Source organism: Bufo gargarizans, chromosome 9 (genome assembly GCF_014858855.1).
Source record: "Bufo gargarizans isolate SCDJY-AF-19 chromosome 9, ASM1485885v1, whole genome shotgun sequence".
Classification (NCBI taxonomy): Eukaryota; Metazoa; Chordata; class Amphibia; order Anura; family Bufonidae; genus Bufo; species Bufo gargarizans.
Window position 1 is genome coordinate 182,184,102 of NC_058088.1, and position 16,105 is coordinate 182,200,206.

The 16,105-nt window shown below is 46.0% G+C and overlaps 1 protein-coding gene across 6 annotated transcripts in view; it reads right to left on the minus strand.

The window, feature by feature from the left end:
* DNM1 (dynamin 1) overlaps nt 1–16,105 on the minus strand; it is an 88,519-nt gene that overhangs the window by 44,611 nt on the left and 27,803 nt on the right. For all 6 annotated transcript variants that reach the window (XM_044305704.1, XM_044305706.1, XM_044305705.1 and 3 more), the window contains exons 2-10: nt 12,366–12,439; nt 8,798–8,947; nt 7,031–7,234; nt 6,858–6,956; nt 6,454–6,614; nt 5,641–5,783; nt 4,929–5,064; nt 4,584–4,651; nt 1,611–1,749 (exon numbers count right to left, since the gene is read on the minus strand). In XM_044305704.1, coding sequence (XP_044161639.1) covers nt 1,611–1,749; nt 4,584–4,651; nt 4,929–5,064; nt 5,641–5,783; nt 6,454–6,614; nt 6,858–6,956; nt 7,031–7,234; nt 8,798–8,947; nt 12,366–12,439 — 1,174 coding nt within the window. The remainder of the gene's footprint in view (nt 1–1,610; nt 1,750–4,583; nt 4,652–4,928; nt 5,065–5,640; nt 5,784–6,453; nt 6,615–6,857; nt 6,957–7,030; nt 7,235–8,797; nt 8,948–12,365; nt 12,440–16,105) is intronic.

A 16,105-nucleotide genomic window follows, 5' to 3' on the forward strand; every position in this document is an offset into this window, starting at 1 on the left:
TATTATGGAGATACTCTCCCCTAGAAGCAGTATCAGGGAATAGCTCTTTATGTGTTTCGCTATAAAAAGTTTTTGCCCCCCTTACCCTGATCTCCATGACTTGTACATTCATAGATATAAATAAGTGGTCCCTAATGGACATGTAAGATGTCTATAGTCAGTGCCAACCTCTCTGGTCAAACCAGGATTACAGAAGCCTACTGAGCACATATGAACAGATATTCTGTCCGAGTGTGCCCTTTGCCCCGGCTGATTTTTTAAATATTTTTTTACCTTTTCGCTACACTTTCGGATGGTGGAGATCAGCTCACTTACTACCATATCCACACACTTCAGACTCGGCTCCTTCAACTTCTGCACCTGCTTTTTCACAATGGCTTCAAAAGCGAGGTCAGGCGTGAAGAGTCCAGTCCTGTGCAATCAAAGGTGAACCCCAAAGTAGGGTGGGGGGCGGGAAGAACATACATCAAGACAGAGAGGACAGTGCAATGGGGGAAGAGACAGACAGACGAGAGGGAGTAAGAGAAAAGACGGGAAGAGACAAAAGAGGGCGAGAAAACAGAGAAATACATGAGGCAAAATGAAAGGCGCTGCTTAGGAATGCAGTAAGGGGCAGAAAGGCCGGAAAAACTCGAGTGGATTTAAAGGGGTTTTCCTGGCAGACACATGATTAAAGTCACCATGGTGGGATTCATGGTGGTCCACCATGGTAAACCTCTCCACTAGCCTAACCCTTCAGAGTCATAGGGTCAAACACTGGGGGGAGGTAATAAGGCAGACGTGTCCCTCTTCTTTTTTGGACATTACTTGGAGACTACGACAAAATGTCTGCTCAATGTCACGTGTAGGTCATCAGAAAAAAAATAATCGCCCGCGGTGTGACCATAACGGCGTAGTTTGGTAATTCTCATTTACGTCCAGTGGCCGAACCCTATGGGCCAACAGCTTACTGTGAGCGACATCAGAAGAGGACAAAGAGAATGAAAACTGTAGAAGATAAGATAGAAAGGGGTAGAGAAATGTATAAATTGCTTAGAAAGTAATGACGAGTAATGGAAGGAAGTAGGCAGGGGCTATTTGCTACTGGTAAAGGTAAGGAAGACTCCTTGCTCTAAATCTACCTTGCACCTTAGCTAACTCTTGCTCTTAAAGGGAGTGTCCATGATTGGGAAAAGGGGTCTTTATAGTATTCCCAGAAATAGCACCATCGTTCTCTATGGCTGTATCTTGTAGTGCAACCTAATTCATTAGAATGGGGATGAGCTGAAATACCGGTGATGCTGTTTCTGGGGGAAAAAAGACCTTCTCTTCTAATTATGGCCACCACCTTTAAATCTAAGGGTAGCAGGACTGTCCAGAATACCTCTCAAAGCACACGTATTTCTCATGCACTCTCACAATACCGGTGGCTTTGTGATACGTAGTCCATGCACAAGGCCAAAAAAGGAAGACTAGACTGTAAGGAGCATGCTCAAGGAGATGTGACTCAACCAATCAGAATGCCACGCTTGACGCTTTCTAATTGGCTGAGTTCTCAGATCATGCCAAGGTTGGGATATAACACACGGTGGAACCGGCGCGAAGTCCAGCTCCGAAGACAGAAGGGTTACCTTCTTGGTGCACTGTCTAACGGTACTGATTAGCTCGGATATGACCATGTCGACACATTTCACGCACGGCTCTTTGATCTTCTTCACTTGCTTCTTGACGATGGTTTCAAAGGCCATGTCAGGTGTGAAGAGCCCAGTTCTAAACACCCGACAAAATGAGGCAGGTAATAAGGAGAATATACAGCGTTACCCACCAGTGACTGCAACTGGATGATCTTGAAGGGTTAACAGTCTAGCTAATAAGGCAACGCCACTAGTAGCCACAAGGCAGTTTGACTACAAGGCAGGATCCTTCTAAGGCCTCTTGCACACGACCGTATGGCTTTTTCAGTATTTTGCGGTCCTCAAAAAACGGATCCGCAAAAAATACGGATGACGTCCTGTGTGCATTCCGTTTTTTACGGAACAGAACAGCTGGCCCCTGATAGAACAGTAGTACAGTACTATCCTTGTCCATTACGCAGACAATAATAGGACATGTTCTATCTTTGAACGGAACGGAAATACGGAAACGAAAGGCATACAGAGTTCTTCAAAAAAAATTGCGGATCCATTGAAATGAATGGTTCCATATACGGTCCGTATACGGAACAGAAACGGAAAAAAGAAACGTTCGTGTACAAGAGGCCTAAAAAGGTTAAAATTCTGATTAGGGTGAATAATTTTGGACTTGATATGATCACATTATATGCCCAACTCAGCTGCTGCAGAACTACTTTATGAAAAGTAAGAGGGAGTTTCATGGCTGATAGATATGAAACTCGCTAATCCTTTTCACGAAGAAGCTCTGCAGCAGCTGAATTAATGTTCTGCAGCAGATGAGGTATGTATTATGATGTTCTGCAGCAGCTGAGGTGTGTATTATGAGGTTCTGCAGCAGCTGAGGTGTGTATTATGATGTCCTGCAGCAGCTGAGATGTGTATTATGAGGTTCTGCAGCAGCTGAGATGTGTATTATGAGGTTCTGCAGCAGCTGAGATGTGTATTATGATGTTTTGTAGCGGTTGAGGTGTGTGTTATGATGTTCTGTAGCGGCTGAGGTGTGTATTATGATGTTCTGCAGCAGCTGAGGTGTGTATTATGATGTTCTGCAGAAGCTGAGGTGTGTATTGTGATGTTCTGCAGAAGCTGAGGTGTGTATTGTGATGTTCTGCAGAAGCTGAGGTGTGTATTATGATGTCCTGCAGAAGCTGAGGTGTGTATTATGATGTTCTGCAGCAGCTGAGGTGTGTATTATGATGTTCTGCAGCTGCTGAGGTGTGTATTATGATGTTCTGCAGCAGCTGAGGTGTGTATTATGATGTTCTGCAGCTGCTGAGGTGTGTATTATGATGTCCTGCAGAAGCTGAGGTGTGTGTTATGATGTCCTGCAGAAGCTGAGGTGTGTATTATGATGTTCTGCAGCTGCTGAGGTGTGTATTATGATGTTCTGCAGCAGCTGAGGTGTGTATTATGATGTCCTGCAGAAGCTGAGGTGTGTATTATTATGTTCTGCAGCAGCTGAGGTGTGTATTATGATGTTCTGCATCAGCTGAGATATGTATTATGATGTTCTGCAGCGGCTGAGGCGTGTATTATGATGTTCTGCAGCAGCTGAGGTGTGTATTATGATGTTCTGCAGCAGGTGTGGTGTATTATGATGTTCTGCAGCAGCTGAGGTGTGTATTATGATGTTCTGCAGCGATTGAGGTGTGTATTATGATGTTCTGCAGCAGCTGAGGTGTGTATTATGATGTTCTGCAGCAGCTGAGGTGTGTGTTATGATGTCCTGCAGCAGCTGAGGTGTGTATTATGATGTTCTGCAGCGATTGAGGTGTGTATTAAGATGTTCTGCAGCAGGTGTGGTGTATTATGATGTTCTGCAGCAGCTGAGGTGTGTATTATGATGTTCTGCAGCAGCTGAGGTGTATTATGATGTTCTGCAGCAGCTGAGGTGTGTATTATGATGTTCTGCAGCGGCTGAGGTGTGTATTATGATGTTCTGCAGCGGCTGAGGTGTGTATTATGATGTTCTGCAGCAGCTGAGATGTGCATTGTGATGTTCTGCAGCAGCTGAGGTGTGTATTGTGATGTTCTGCAGTAGCTAAGGTGTGTATTATGATGTTCTGCAGCGGCTGAGGTGTGTATTATGATGTTCTGCAGCGGCTGAGGTGTGTATTGTGATGTTCTGCAGCAGCTGAGGTGTGTATTATCAGGTTCTGTAGCAGCTGAGGTGTGTATTATGATGTTCTGCAGCAGCTGAGGTGTGTATTATGATGTTCTGCAGCAGCTGAGGTGTGTATTATGATGTTCTGCAGCGGCTGAGGTGTGTATTATGATGTTCTGCAGCGGCTGAGGTGTGTATTATGATGTTCTGCAGCGGCTGAGGTGTGTATTATGATGTTCTGCAGCGGCTGAGGTGTGTATTATGACGTTCTGTAGCAGCTGAGGTGTGTATTATGATGTTCTGCAGCAGCTGAGGTGTGTATTATCAGGTTCTGTAGCAGCTGAGGTGTGTATTATGATGTTCTGCAGCAGCTGAGGTGTGTATTATCAGGTTCTGCAGTAGCTGACAGTGAGATGGGGCCCTTCATGTCAATCAGTTAGTGGTTGGCACAGGAGAAGAAACTTCCTGCAAAAGTGATCTGCATTACACCTCTTCTCCAAGAGATAAGCAGCGCCACCTGTGTACTGCCGCTCATCTGTGTATAATCGTCAGGTTATGATGAAGTGTTTATACAAATATTGCTCCAATATATGTATGTATATGTATAAAGTGTTAAATTAACAGATAATTGTGGGAAGACTAATCTGCCTTATTCTCCCAGTGGCTGAGCCTATGATTCTCAGAAGGGTGAGGCATCACAAGCTAGAGGAATGCTCACAGGTATCAATAGGGTTGGTGGAACTGAGGACCTACATAGGGAGTGGGCTATGGAGAGCAATGCGCAATAGTGCTAATACACTTCAAGCCATTCGTCATGCTATACGTGCCTTATGCCATGGATGTTCTTGATGGCGTAGCTGATCTCTCTTCTCAGATCCTTCTCATCAAACTCCATCTGCATTAGACAAGGTATTTTAGCTGTGAACAACATAGTAACATAGTACATAAGGCCGAAAAAAGACATTTGTCCATCCAGTTCGGCCTGTCATCCTGCAAGTTGATCCAGAGGAAGGCAAAAAGAAAACTGTGAGGTAGAAGCCAATTTTCCCCACTTTAGGGGAATAAAAAATTCCTTCCCGACTCCAATCAGAATAACTCCCTGGATCAACGAATGCACAATACTGACATGATGAAGACAACTAACCAACTATAGGTGACACTATAACTCATACCTTCACCAACTCAAAAGGGAAACGTTCATGGAAGATTCGATTAATCCTCGCACCACCGGAAAGTTCGTAGGTATCAATCTGGTCCCCGGAGCCTTCAATACGTTTCTCAAAGTCGACCGCAAACTGTTGCACCATCCTAAAAAGACAATAAAACATGAGCAAAGTTTAGCCTTTGGACTCATTTGCATATTTTTCCCAGGAAGTATTGGCTGCAAGACCCCTATATCAGCTGAATCTCCACAAGAAGAACCAGCACACCATCGAATAACATGAGGAACATAGAAGTAGAGAGCTGTATTGAGTAGGTCCTTCCATGAATGACCTGGATATATTGTTGGACATTTCTAAGCTTAATCATTTTTAGATGGGTCATAATATACAAAATAACTGACATTTGACAACCTTAAAACCCATATCAACAATTCCAAGGTTTGAGACTCTAATCTCAACACCATACTTGGCTTAATACTTGGAGGATGCTCATGATTTATGGCCTACATTGTCTTCCTAATGAGACAGTATTGGTGGATATAGATTAGGACATGTTGTCCTACAACTTGGAGGATGCTCATGACTAACGACCCCCACGTTGTCTTCCTCATTAGACAGTACTAGTGAATCTAGATTAAGACATGAATTATCTGAGGTGGAAAACCTCTTGGGTAAGTTATGCCACATGAAACCCAAGATAATAATGGTGAGGAGAACTCACTGGAGAAGAGCCTTGGTTTTACGAGATGGATCATCTGGACGGAAATTCTTGTACTCATCCACTTCCTTCTCGATGGACAGAAGTTGGCTCTGCAGCTTGTTTCGCAGCCCTGGTAGAGTGTCTCGAATGTGATTGGTCAGTTGCTGTTGGGAAAGAAAAGTCAATTAGTAATGCCTTGATAATGCCCTCCAACCCACCACCGTTTGCACTGGTGCTGAAGGTGCCCATACACTTTAGTTTAATGTCGGCCAAACCTACCAGGGTCGGCTGACCAGACCATCCAACATGTATGGTGGTGGCCTTATTCTCCCGGAGCGCAAAGAATGTGTAAAAGTAGATTGGATTGGACACACATCTGTGTGTATGGGGGGAGGGAAGGTTGGGAAGATTTGCTGCAGGGAATGGGGTCCTATGGTCCCTCTGTACATTGCTGAATGGCTGAGAAGGCTCATATAGGGCAGGGATCTTTCTTGAAAGATCTTGTCTTGGTAACTTATTTTATAATTTTTTTATTATTTAAAGGGGTATTTTCATTATGTTGATGGCATATTGCTAGTTCAGGAAAGGTGGCTAATCTATGGGACCTCCACCAACTACCTGATTGAAGAACACTGAACATCAGTAATCCTGTCCACCTCCTGTGCAGGGAACTACAACAATGGTCCATTCAAGGGAACTGGACATTCATCGTAAAGGATATGGATTCCTTTGAGGCATTTTGGCTACAAGTTTTAGCCAAAAATGCAAGCATTTCAGTAAAAAATTGTTCCTAAAGGTGTCCATAGCCTTTGACCCATATTTTCTTGTATTGACCTGATTGAGAATTTTCTGTAAATACGGAGTCCCCATGCGTTCAGCAAGATGTCGATAAGATGGATGTGACAGGAAGAACTTCCTTTCAGCTGCTAAAGCAGCTTGGATATCTTTCTTGCCATCAATGTCCTTCTGACTTCTGTTCACCACGCCAACGTAACCTGTCATAGGCAAAAATCGATACATTTTTAGTAATTGACAAATGAAGCTGGTCTATGACTGAAGACTCTAAAATCAAGGGTTACTGCAACCTCCACGTGACCTCAAAGTTTCCTAATGGTGGAGAAAAGATGAGGGCAACTTTCAACTATCGCAGAAGTTCTGACCATGGAAACATTGAGGTTGTTTGATGGCTGTAGTAGCCTATGATTTTACCATGGCCAAAATAAGATATGACTCCTCACCTCTTCTCAGGGGCAATAATTTATTTTCCAGAACATCTCTAGCATCTGTCCCTTCATCCATGAGATCTAATTTGGTTATGACTCCAATAGTACGTTGTCCTGCAAAGGAGATGAAGTCTCATAAACTGAACACACCAATGGTGGGGTGAATAAGACTGGTTTGAGGGACCAACCTTGGGGATCCACTTCTTTGGCGATTTTCAAGGCATCAGAGTTTGCCAGATCAGAGTTGGCTGGAGATACTGCCAGAATGAGGCAGTTCTCCTTGGTGACAAACTGCATGAGCATATCACGGATCTGCATCTCAATATCCACAGGTTGGTCACCTACTGGGACTTTGGTCATACCCGGAAGGTCAACCAGAGTCAGGTTAAGCACTAAAAAGAAAATATAAAAAAAACACAGATTATCAAATATACAGGACCAAAAGCCCACAGGCAGGAGAGAGGATTTATGTGAAGAATAAAAAATATGGAATTTGTTCACCCCTCCACCACCATAGCTAAACTTCCTCCTCATGCAGCTTCTCTTTATGATGGCGGGCAATCGCCTAAACCCTTTTCAATGACCCTTGGTCCATTTTTCCACTGCCTCATTTGCTAAAAGTTGTTCCTTTACATTTAGAGGGTACAGTCCTGACCAAGTTTTCACCTACAATACAAGAGGTGATAATCCCAACTAAGACTGGGCCCCCTCTTGCCCTGGGCCCCATAGCAGTCGCATGGTCTGCCGCTATTGTAGCTATGCCCCTGTCTGTAGGCCTGGTGGTCTATGGGAGTAAACGTGTTAGTGACAGCATCCCTGGTGGTCTATTGCAGTGAAAGGGTTAAAGTCACTGACCATATACAGGTTTAATGTCAGTATGAGTGATGATCTAGTGCAGTGAGGGGGTTAATTCCAGTATCCCTGGTGGTCAATAGCAGTGAAAGGGTTCATTTTAATATTCCTGGTGGGGCAGTGGAAGAGTTCATGCAGCGTACTCTCGGTCTAGTGGCTCCAGTGCTGCCCGGACCATACCCTTCTGTTTCCTCAATATTCTGATCATAGATATGAGTACAGGGAGGACTGGACAGCTAAAACCGCTAGTGCACTGAAGGGAGGTTGTGGGCTCCCCTGGCCTAGGACCCCGGTCAGCGTCAGACTGAAGTTCCTTGAGCACACCAGAATAAATAAATCTGAGGGCCCGCCATCTGTGTATACAGGACATACATGTTTCTTTTTAAGTCACTTTTGTTATCATTGCATATTCAGGATTTATGATCTATAAGGTTTAATAGGGTATCTGGTGGCTTTATTGGTTCCAAAGTCAGTTCTAAATTATCTTAGACCTTAGGGTCCCAATATTATATAGGGGGCCTATTACTGTGTCAGAGCTTGGGCCAGCCAGAGGATCCTCTGGTACTCTGGTGGGCCAGGCCGACCATGACCCTGGTAGCTGAGACCCCTATAGCTACACCACTGCCCCCACCACCATCTGGTGGGTATCTGGTGGCTTTATTGGTTCCAAGGTCAGTTCTAAATTATCTTCTGTTAGACCTTAGGGTCCCAATATTATATACAGGGCCTATTACTGTGTCAGAGCTTGGGCCAGCCAGAGGATCCTCTGGTACTCTGGTGGGCCAGGCCGACCATGACCCTGGTAGATGAGACCCCTATAGCTACACCACTGCCCCCACCACCATATTATAGTTCCTATTTTGGAAAGACTTGAACCTCAGCCCAGTTCCCCCTAAGGAACATTGTGATGTTTATGGAGAAGGGAGCTATGTACTAGTCAAGTCAAAGAACAAGCAGGGCTAGGCCATTTCCCTCTCCATGGAGCCCAGACTCTGGGGGTGCTGCCCCTAACTTGGGTGCATTTATGCTTTATGTGTGTTCAACCTCAGATATCATTATATATGGAAGGTCCTAACTATCAAGGACCCCACTGGTAAACTCACCATTTGGAGAATATACTCGAAGGTTAATTGGCACAGGAGAGATGCCCTTGTTAGTCCCAGTGACTCTGTCAGTCTCAGCCTCAATCTCCGACCGGATCTCTTCAAAGTCCGTGAACTTTTTCCCCTTACAGTGCAAAAACTCCCCATATTCTGTAACACAGAGACATATAAAAATAATGAACATATGCAAAAAAAAAAAGTATTGAATCTAAAAACTCACAAACACAGAAACTACAAAATAGTTTGAAAAGTAATAGCGAGGACAGGTACGGGTAATGTATGACGTTCATAATACCACTTTACAGGAGTCAGAGCATCAAATCCCAAACTTCCCTTCACAGACGTACATAGGGTTAGAGTCAATATTGTGGCTGTCGACAGCCACCACTAGGGGGAGCATACTGAAGACAAATGTATTATTGAGTTCAATAGGAGCGGAATTCACTGAGCTCCCTCTAGTGGCAGAGGACTTCTTTTCCCCGTGGCTCATGTGCATGGCTGCATGTGTGTTTTCTCAAAAATAATAAGACGACTTAAAAACTTATATTTACTGGACATTTTCTGAATATAGGGGAAATGGTCTTTACATACATCAAAATATCTCTAAACTGGCACTGGCACCAAGTGGGTAGACGGGAGGAAGGTCTGTGCACAGGAAGCTGCACTATCTTGTGACACAGACAATAACTTGGTGACGCCGGTGACAATAATTTGGAAACATCCCTTATCTCACTTTTACTAAAATAGTATATCCTCTGCATTGATTTCCAGGTCAAAGGCCAGATTTGCAAAGGAAGGCCTTCCACATCAGCAGGAGGCAGAGGGAGATAAGGGAGAAGACTTCAGGGCAAGGGTGCTGGGTGTGGTAGACTGCGCCCCAATGTCTGAGAATTCTCCAGATGCCATGGTGCCAATAACTGAATATAAAATGATATTCTGAAGCACAGGATACTCATGATAGTGTCAGCCACAAGATCCCCATAACAGTGACAGCAACCGGGCATCCATAAGAGTGACAGCCACAGGGCATCCGTAACAGTGACAGCCACCGGGCATCCGTAACAGTGACAGCCATAGGGCATCCGTAACAGTGACAGCCACAGGGCATCCATAACAGTGACAGCCACAGGGCATCCGCAACAGGGACAGCTACCGGGCATCCATAACATGACAGCCACAGGGCATCCGTAACAGTGACAGCCACAGGGCATCCGTAACAGTGACAGCAACCGGGCATCCATAAGAGTGACAGCCACAGGGCATCCATAACAGTGACAGCAACCGGGCATCCATAACAGTGACAGCCACCGGGCATCCATAACAGTGACAGCAACCGGGCATCCATAAGAGTGACAGCCACAGGGCATCCATAACAGTGACAGCAACCGGGCATCCATAAGAGTGACAGCCACAGGGCATCCGTAACAGTGACAGCCACCGGGCATCCGTAACAGTGACAGCCACAGGGCATCCATAACAGTGACAGCAACCGGGCATCCATAACAGTGACAGCCACAGGGCATCCATAACAGTGACAGCAACCGGGCATCCATAAGAGTGACAGCCACAGGGCATCCGTAACAGTGACAGCCACCGGGCATCCGTAACAGTGACAGCCACAGGGCATCCGTAACAGTGACAGCCACAGGGCATCCATAACAGTGACAGCCACAGGGCATCCGCAACAGGGACAGCTACCGGGCATCCATAACATGACAGCCACAGGGCATCCGTAACAGTGACAGCCACAGGGCATCCGTAACAGTGACAGCCACAGGGCATCCGTAACAGTGACAGCCACCGGGCATCCATAACAGTGACAGCCACAGGGCATCCATAACAGTGACAGCAACCGGGCATCCATAACAGTGACAGCCACAGGGCATCCATAACAGTGACAGCAACCGGGCATCCATAAGAGTGACAGCCACAGGGCATCCGTAACAGTGACAGCCACCGGGCATCCGTAACAGTGACAGCCACAGGGCATCCGTAACAGTGACAGCCACAGGGCATCCATAACAGTGACAGCCACAGGGCATCCGCAACAGGGACAGCTACCGGGCATCCATAACATGACAGCCACAGGGCATCCGTAACAGTGACAGCCACAGGGCATCCGTAACAGTGAGAGCCACCGGGCATCCGTATCAGTGACAGCCACAGGGCATCCCTAACAGTGACAGCCACAGGGCATCCATAACAGTGACAGCCACAGGGCATCCGTAACAGTGACAGCCACCGGGCATCCGTAACAGTGACAGCCACCGGGCATCCGTAACAGTGACAGCCACCGGGCATCCGTAACAGTGACAGCCACAGGGCATCCGTAACAGTGACAGCCACAGGGCACCCCTAACAGTGAGAGCCACCGGGCATCCGTATCAGTGACAGCCACAGGGCATCCATATCAGTGACAGCCACAGGGCATCCATAACAGTGACAGTCACAGGGCATCCGTAACAGTGACAGCCACCGGGCATCCGTAACAGTGACAGCTACCGGGCATCCGTAACAGTGACAGCCACCGGGCATCCATAACAGTGACAGCCACCGGGCATCCGTAACAGTGACAGCCACCGGGCATCCGTAACAGTGACAGCCACCTGGCATCCGTAACAGTGACAGCCACAGGGCATCTGCAGCAAGCCCCTTAGGAGCCAGCGCGGAGGATGGGAGTGGCAGTTGCTCTGGCTGCAGAAAGTCTATCACTGGCATTACTGGCATTACTTGTCCCGTTACTCCCTGGGGCCAGTGCATTGTAAGGAGGACGCACCCCTTCTTACCTTGGGGCACTTCCCAGTGTTAGGGCTCCTGCCTGGTGGTAGTTTGGGGTCCCCTTGGTGTCAACTTTTGTAATGGTGCAAGATTTAACAGAATAATCTCTTTATTGTAGTGCAAAATAAGGGTTGTAGTACGTCCAACAGTCTCAGAACACCTATCCAACAAATCTTCCCCCAGATGGCTTTGTATGGGTATAGGCCAGGTTCAGATTCGATGTACTCCTTCACTCTTCCTCCGCAGAATCTGAAGCTGGTAATAATACTTTAGGTAAGCTAGCTGTAATACTCTACTGTGGCCTACAGATTTAGGGATGGTGTTTTAGCAGTAGTCCCCTCACAGCAGTAATGTTTATAGCAGTGTACTTTACTGATTCCATTTGCTTGGCCATTACAGATTGTCTGTCTGTCTGTGTCTCTCTCTCTCCAGGAATATTTCAATGTAAAAATGGTTCTCTCTTGGTAGATCATGCAGAGGTCCACACCTCTGCTTCCCTAGGGGTTGGTTAACTCTGTCATTCCCATACATTACCATAGTGGGGATACAAAGCATAAAGTGACATAACATAAATGAATAAAACAATTTGTGCGTACCCCCTGCTCTGGTGTACTGCACATCCATAACAGTGACAGCCACAAGTGGGGACACACATGTACAAGAGGATTTCCCTGGATTCCCCCGGCCCATATCAGAGTGAATCAGGGAGCACCAGGAACCACAGAGGTTATAAGCAGGGAGCCATAGACCACATCAACCAATACCATCCATGTGGTTTTATTTTTCTCACCTGTGGTGCTAAATACCAGCTGCAGGACGAGGGGTCTGCGGGTGACAATTCCAGATCCACGAGGCAGAAAATCCCTGAAATAGAGAGAAAACAATGAGCTGATGGGAGGAGGAAGGGAACAATGGAAGTTTAAAGAATGGCGACTTCTTCATTTTTATAGACCCATAGAAAATGTCATACTAAATTTATATTTTGCAAGGTCTACTTTCATAAAGGCTTGCAATCTTCTATATCGGGGGTCAGCAACCTTCGGCACTCCAGCTGTTGTGAATCTATAATTCCCAGCATGCTCCATTAATTTCTATGGGAGTTCTGTGAAGAACAGAGCAAGTATGCATACTGGGAGTTGTAGTTTTACAACAGCTGGAGTGCTAGAGGTTGCCTACCCCTGTTCTACATAGTGTTCTGATACCCGAGACTGTATAGAAGTAATACAATTGCCACCCATTTCAGAGGTCACAGGGGTAAAATCGATCACATACTGACATAAATCCCTCCACCATACTTTGCACTGCAATACTACTTGTTCAGACTGACTTTTTATCAGGAAGTTGGCGCGTGGAGAATTCATCTATACTACAAGCAGCCTAACCATCAGTAGGATGCAAATGAGCTGGCAAGTACCCGGTGGGCAGTTCTGAGCACGGACTATAGTGAAATTTTGCGCTTGCGCAGTACTATCCTGGGATTGTGCATGTGCAGTACCTCTGAACTCCCACTAATCCTGAGAATGAAGGGGCGGCCGCACTGCCCAATCCAACCCTATCTGCAGCCTAATCAATGCCCCAGGATCATGTGTGTTCCTCACATTGTACAGGAGACCGCTCCACTCACACAAAGCACTCTATTATTCATTGCTTGCAGGTCTCTTGAACAGGAAACGACGGGTGTCATGTGTTTGCAGATAGAAAAACCAGAGAGTTACATAGTGAATACGGTTGAAAAAAGACATACGTCCATCAAGTTCAACCAACGGATAGGTGGGGACGCGAATCCCAAAAGGAATTGAGACTCCGATTTTTATACCTTTTTAATAAGCAATAATGTTTTTTACTTTTACTTTTAGGAATTCATCTAAGGTAAAATAAAAGATAAAAAAAATATAAAAGAATTCGTCTAAACCCTTTATAAACCCGTCCCCTGTTCCTGCTGTGACCACGTCCTGAGGAGTCTATTCCACAGATTCACAGTTCTTACAGTAAAGAAGCTTTGACGCTTCCGGAGACTGAACTTTTTCCTCTCCAGTCGGAGGCAGCGCCCCCTTGTCTTTTGAGGGCATTTTACATGGAACAGCTTTTCACCGTATTTTTAGTATGGCCCATTTATATACTTGTATAGGTTAATCATGTCCCCCCTTAGACGTCTCTTCTCAAGACTAAATAAATTCAATTCTTTAAATCTTTTTTCATAGACCCTCCATTCCCCTTTTAGTTTAGTCGCTCTCCTCTGTACTTTTTCCAGCTGCAGGGCATCCTTTCTATGTACTGGTGCCCAGAACTGAACTGCATATTCCAGATGAGGCCGCACCACATCTTCCATAGACTGTACAGTTCTACACAGCTTAGTGTCATCTGCAAAAATAGAAATGGTGCTATTGATCCCGTCCTCAATTCGGTCCGGACACTTCTCTGAGCCAGTAGTAATAAGAACGCCTACTGTCCCCTGAAATTTAAAATGCCCCCACAGTGCCCCCAGTATTTATACTGCCCCCTACTGTTATAATGCTCGCCCTGAAACGCCCCAAGTATTTATAATGCCGCCTGCAGTGCCCCCTGTAGATATATCGCCCCCTACTGTTATAATGCTCGCCCTCAAGCGCCCCCAATATTTATAATGCCGCCTGCAGTGCCCCCTGTAGTTCCTCCGTTTAGTGTCCTCAGAAATTATAATTTCTCAGCACCTCCGCCATACAGTTCCATGTAAATAACACAATTTCCCTCCCTCCGCCATAGAGTCCCATATAAATACCATCACACTATCTCTCCAGCCCCTTCCAATATACAGTCCCATGTAAATACCATCCCTCTCTATCTACAGCCCCCTCCAAAATACAGTCCCATGTAAATAACATCACACCAAGCTGCCCCTTCCAACATACAGTCCCTTGTAAATAACATCACCCCTCCCCAGCTGCCTTCAACATACAGTCCCATGTAAATAACATCACCTCCTCAATATTTAGTCCCATATAAATAACATCACTCCCTCCCCCAGACACCTTCAACATACAGTCCCATGTAAATAAAAATCAGCCCCTCCCCAGCCACCTCCAACATGCAGTTCCATATAAATAACATTACCCCTTAACATTAAAGGGGTATTCCCATCATAATGATCACTGTTAAATCTGTTAATGATTTGACAGTGATCATTTTTGTAAATATATTTGATTAACCAAATCCCACCGTTTAGGAGAAAATTCATCCCCACTTACCTCATTGTTGTCATTCGGTCTCCCCTGGTTTTGGCCACCGATCTTCTCTGGAATCCCGGTGGCCGCGCTTGTGCAGAAGACTCCTTCTTTTCTCCCGGCTGGGCAGCTCGCTGTCCTGAACGCGCACGCCGCCGCGCATGCGCAATGGTGACTTCTTCCTGGCCAGAATAGTATAGAGCCGCGAACGCGCACGCCGGCTCTGTACTATACTGTACAGGATTAAGTCACCATCGCGCATGCGCGGCGGCGTGCGCGTTCAGGACAGCGAACGGCCTGGCTGGGAGAAGACTTCAATCAAGATGAATCCAGGACGTGAACGGCGCGCTGGCAGTAGGTAGGTATGAAAATGCAAAGTGGGATAACCCCTTTAAATCCCATGTAAATAACATCACTCCCTCCCACAGCTGCCTTCAACATGCAGTCCCATATAAATAACATTACCCCTCAACATACAGTCCCATGTAAATAACCTCACCCTACCCCAGCCACTTCCAAATTTCAGTCCCATGTAATTAACATCACTCCACCTCACTGTCCCATGTAAATAACTTCCCTCTCTTCAGCCCTAATTTACAAATAACTACAACTCCCAACATTGCTCTGCCTCTCACACTGAGTAATCTTCACTTACCTCCCCTCATGTAGCAGACCTCGCCTCAGCCTCCTCCCAGGGCTTCTCTTCACTGCTGAGCCCTCCTCTCCTGCACTGGTCACATCTGACATCATCACAGGTCCTTTTCAGCTACTGCATTTAGAACTGATCACATGACCTGTGAGGTCATCACAGGTCCTTCAGCTCTTGCAATGCATTAGATTCAATTGTACAGTTATATCTAGCAAGCAGGACATTTGGGGCCTGGGAGAGAACATCAGGGGCCCAGACCCCCGAATGTTTTGACCTAGCAACGCCTCTGCAGTTAGCCAATTCAGTATATCACTGGTTGTACTAACAGCCCTGGTGTTGTCAGATTCCCTTACCCACTGTCACTTCCGGGGGCGTGCCGTGGGGGGGGGGATTTTGCGCCTCCGCGCAAGTGCAGTATCACGGCACGGTGCCTCCGCGCAAGCGCAGTATTAGGGCATGGGTAAGGTAAAATTAGTGAGCATTGACTCATGGACAAACGCACGGACAGTGAGGACTTTGTCCATATATAATGCTTGCATCTACTTTATTAAGTGCATTATTACCTTATTTCTGTGACTTTCTTCAATAATATGGGCAAGGACATCCGCACATTTATATATCATACCGTGCAGGGTGTTTTTATCTTAGTTTTTTCAGTGATTTTTTTTTTTGTTGTTGTGT